Source organism: Phaseolus vulgaris, chromosome 7 (genome assembly GCF_000499845.2).
Source record: "Phaseolus vulgaris cultivar G19833 chromosome 7, P. vulgaris v2.0, whole genome shotgun sequence".
Taxonomy (NCBI): domain Eukaryota; kingdom Viridiplantae; phylum Streptophyta; class Magnoliopsida; order Fabales; family Fabaceae; genus Phaseolus; species Phaseolus vulgaris.
This window is the reverse complement of record NC_023753.2, coordinates 34,973,728-34,977,879: the sequence shown is the minus strand read 5'-3', so window position 1 is coordinate 34,977,879 and position 4,152 is coordinate 34,973,728. Positions and strand designations below refer to the sequence as shown.

Below are 4,152 nucleotides of genomic sequence, written 5' to 3'. Positions count from 1 at the left end.
AACAAGAAAAAAATAAAAAAAGAATATGAAGACCTCATGCCAAAATGATGGAATCCTCATCTCATTGTAGCGGAAACTCCAAGGGTATTGAAAAATTCTTAAACTACCAAGTTTCTGAAAAAAAACTCAATTTTCTCCTCTTTCAAGAAAGGTTCCTTGAAGAAGAACATAGAAGAAGATTATTCTCATGTTGACCTTAAGAGCAAGAAGAAGTTTTATAAGCAATTCAATTCTCATTCATCCCATGTACATGTGACAAAGGATTCTATATGAGTCAACTCCCCTTGCAAGCTTGATCAAAACAATTTGGGATTATATTTTTATAAAATAGTTAGATTGAGTAGAAATTGGCTTGAAAACCATTAGGAGAATTTTTCAAAACTTTTTGTTTCTACCTATCTCTATCTCCCTTGAGTGTCAATTTATTCATTGAGCGTTGATTTAGTGCTTGTGATGCTCAAGCAAGATTTATTAACTTGGTTGAAGAGTACTATTTCTCGATTACCATATGGATGTCCAAGTGGTAACACTTCTCACACAAGCTTAAAACCAAAAGGGCAACAATTATCTCTCTTATGTAGCTATAATTAATAGCTTAAGCGGCAAAATTCTGTTAAGTTGGGTGAGGTTATTTTATATAACCAAGTTATAATTGTATGTAGTAAGTACAAGCACTTATAATTTAATTTTAGAGTTGTCTAACTCTTTGTCCAAATCATATAAATTAAAACATCAAATGGTAAGAAGTTGAAGAAAGTTTTTGTACATAAATTTTTAATAGATATTGACTTTTGATGTAATGTATTTACCATGATCTATGATTGTATGATATGTGAATCAATTATAAAATCTTGGATTGGATCAATATTAATCTTTAATAAAATATTCTTTATATGAATCTTTAAAAATATATTTATTTATTATTTGTTATCTTGTATCCATTTGACGGAGGTTTGTTGTAAACCAGTGTTTTTGAAATGGACCAAATATAATTAATTGCATTAATTAATGTATTTGAAATATATTTACTTATATACTTCTGTATATTGATATAAATTATCGATGATTTACCCTTCTTTTATATTTCTTATGTGATTTCTACAGTACATGACTACGTAATACATAATATTCACTGTATTAGAAAAAATTCTAGAAAATATAATTAGGTGATTTCATACATCTATATATATATATATGAATAATATGTTATGTAATAGAGTAATTTATGGATATTACGGTATTCGTTCCTTTTGCAGAACTAATCTTGGCTAGTCATCTTATGATGACAGTGTGAATGAGAAGAAAATCTCCAAAGATATATCTAATTATTATTTTCCGTAATTAATTGAAGTATCAATACTAGCATCTTTGTTCACGCTCACGATAATGAGTGAGAATCAGAGTGTCCTACCAAATTAACATTAATAATAATATGTTACACAGATAACCTCCATCTATTGTGTGCCATGCCACTTCACTTCAACTTATATAAAATTCCAATAATGTAGTGAAATAAATTATTTGATTTGTTTATCTTCTTCTCCTTCTAGGCATGTTGAAGTCAATTTCCTGGAGTCAAGAAAATCCTTTCTCTTGGGCTCTCTGCTGGTAACGTAAGCAAGAAAAGTATGAAAATTGGTGTCTGCGTAACGTTTGGGATTGGCTTCGTCAATAAGTTTTGGTGACGGTCTTACAGTATAGTTGAAAGGAAGGCTATGGAGAGAAGCCACTGATGTCCTATTCTTCTCAGCATTAGCCATCACCCTATGCAACACACTCTTGTACTTTCCGTTGCTGTATATCTGATAATCAACTCAACCCAACAAAAACGAATTTCAGGATATGACTTTTTCATTCATATTTCTTAAATTGAGACACGCCTAAGAATGTGTAATGTAGTGTATGAATGAAGGAATGTGTTACCTCTAGGTGATCACCAACATTGACAACGAAAGCGTTATTCATAGGTTGAACAGTTAGCCATTGACCTTGGAACTGTACCTGCAAACCCTCCACCTGGTCTTGGAGGAGGAGTGTGAGGAATCCATAATCAGAGTGAGGGGGCATCCCCAAGGTTAGGTCAGGTTCAGGACATGGTGGATACAAATTGAAAATCATCATCTGGCTCCCATCTTCCAAGTCTTTTAGGATGTTGTTTTTTTCTTCTGTCACCTCTTCTTCCTTTCCTTCAATGATTCCTAAACTCTCTTGAATGGCTTCCATCAACACCAGGAACAAGTATCTGGTTTTTTCTGCGTAGCTAGCCACCACTTTCCTACATTCCAATTAATGAAATTTTTTGTAAGTAAAAGATAATTAAGTTTGTCACAATTACCAGTTAAGTGTTCAAGCCAACAAAGATTGACAGATTTAATAATTTTTCTAGACATATACAGTTTATAAAGTGAAGAACACAACCGAAAATAACTTTTCCTTTGTCTGATTTCTTATGTTTCATATTTTATTTGTCTATTTGAAACGTTAACATAAGGTTTAACATGATGCTGTGATAACTATAATTGACTTTAACTATATTTTCAAGTTTTAAAGGACGAGTGTGACTGCTATAATTGACTTTATCAACTAGATCTGTTTTATACTTAAGACAACCTTGTTTGAACGGAAAGACTATTACTGATGTCCAAATTGACACTAATTTTTGACTATATTAAAATTCGCAATGAAACTACAACCAAACGAGACTGTCAGCCAACTTAAATCTTAATTTTGTATTCCTGCAAGAAGTGGAAGCAACATTTTTTAATTAGTTGAAAAATATTTAAGAAAAGAGATTATTTCATGTTATGGCATAAGATCATGTCACGAGCCTTTTTTAAGAGCCTTAGTAGTGTTGTTTAATCCTACCACTTGCATCGATCTCGTTGGCATGAAGTTGTTAATTTGTTTATGGAGAAAGTTGCCACTAATTGTAGTCTTTGATATATACATATATAGATGGATACTAGGTATATTAAACTTTAAATTGGTTGTCTATGCAGAGAGAGAGAGAGAGAGAGAGTGAATAGATTAAGTATTAATTAATATTTAATTTAGGTTATGTGTAATTAATTAAGGTGAGAGTGTAGACACCTGAAGTCTAAGGGGGAATCAGGCCAGTGGGGGAGGAAATCAGGTAAAGGATGACAGAGAAGTTTCAAGAAGTCCCTCCAACATAACACACTGTCTTTGGTTTGGCTGAAGCTGGTTCCACATCGAACAGGTGCTCTCATATCAGTTGTCATGTACTTTTCTCTTTCCTCCAAAGGAAGATCAAAGAACTTTCCACTCACATCCCTCATGCTGCTCATAACATCATCTGAGATACCATGGTTTACCAGCTGCATCAGTCAAACAAAATCAAACTCATTCTTCATCCAACAGTCAAATACACAACCTCAAAATTGTTTAACAGTTTTATATATATGCTGCTCATTATAGTTACAAGGTTTCACTATTTCATCAAGTTTAGGAAAGTTATGTGCCTAGTTGGTTTCTCACCTGAAAAAAACCGTACCCTTCACAAGCATTGGCCAGGGATTGAAGGACTTGTTGCCTTCTTGGACCAAGCAATTCAGAATAATCAATGATGGGTAGCTGAAGGTTTTGCTTGGCAACATTTGAGTCTTCTGAGTTTGTAGTTGGTCGATCCGAAGGTGGAAGTATGTACTTTTTAGGTATAGTGTGAAGGCCACTCTCCATGAGGTGCTTAACTCCTTTCTGATATTGACTTCCTGGTGTAACACTCTCGCCATTTCCTACCATTGCTGGAGTCATGTGTGCTGACTTATGAAAATCCAAGTTTTGATGGATGAGATAATGTTGTGTTGATTTTGATGCGTATATATAGTGAAGAGGAGAGAAGTGTGGGGTGAGGAACAGTAGCAAGTTTTGGAGAAACCAGATTCAGGTTTGTGAAGAGATGGTGGAGAGATTCTAATATTAACAAAATGGTTGACAAAAGTTGAGTCAGACCTTGAGTAGGGTCGCCACTGTGAACACAACTGCATTATTATTTCAACCGTTATGCATTAATTGGAGATTAATTGTGCCTTTCATAGGACCTACCTCTCTCTCTATGCATGCATTCCTTGAACTATTTTCATAGCTGACTTTTGTGCTACAAATAAAAAAATCTTTTAGGTTTTGACATAG

General features: G+C 33.7%; 1 protein-coding gene across 1 annotated transcript; it reads right to left on the bottom strand.

The window, feature by feature from the left end:
- Positions 1 to 1,302: 1,302 nt before the first annotated feature.
- Positions 1,303 to 3,883, bottom strand: LOC137830322 (probable 2-oxoglutarate-dependent dioxygenase SLC1). The gene is made up of 4 exons (XM_068637590.1): positions 3,499 to 3,883; positions 3,091 to 3,338; positions 1,924 to 2,275; positions 1,303 to 1,802 (listed from the first exon to the last, which is right to left on the bottom strand). Exons 1-4 carry the CDS (start codon positions 3,772 to 3,774, stop codon positions 1,518 to 1,520), a joined length of 1,161 nt encoding a protein of 386 aa, XP_068493691.1. The 5' UTR covers positions 3,775 to 3,883; the 3' UTR covers positions 1,303 to 1,517.
- Positions 3,884 to 4,152: the final 269 nt, after the last annotated feature.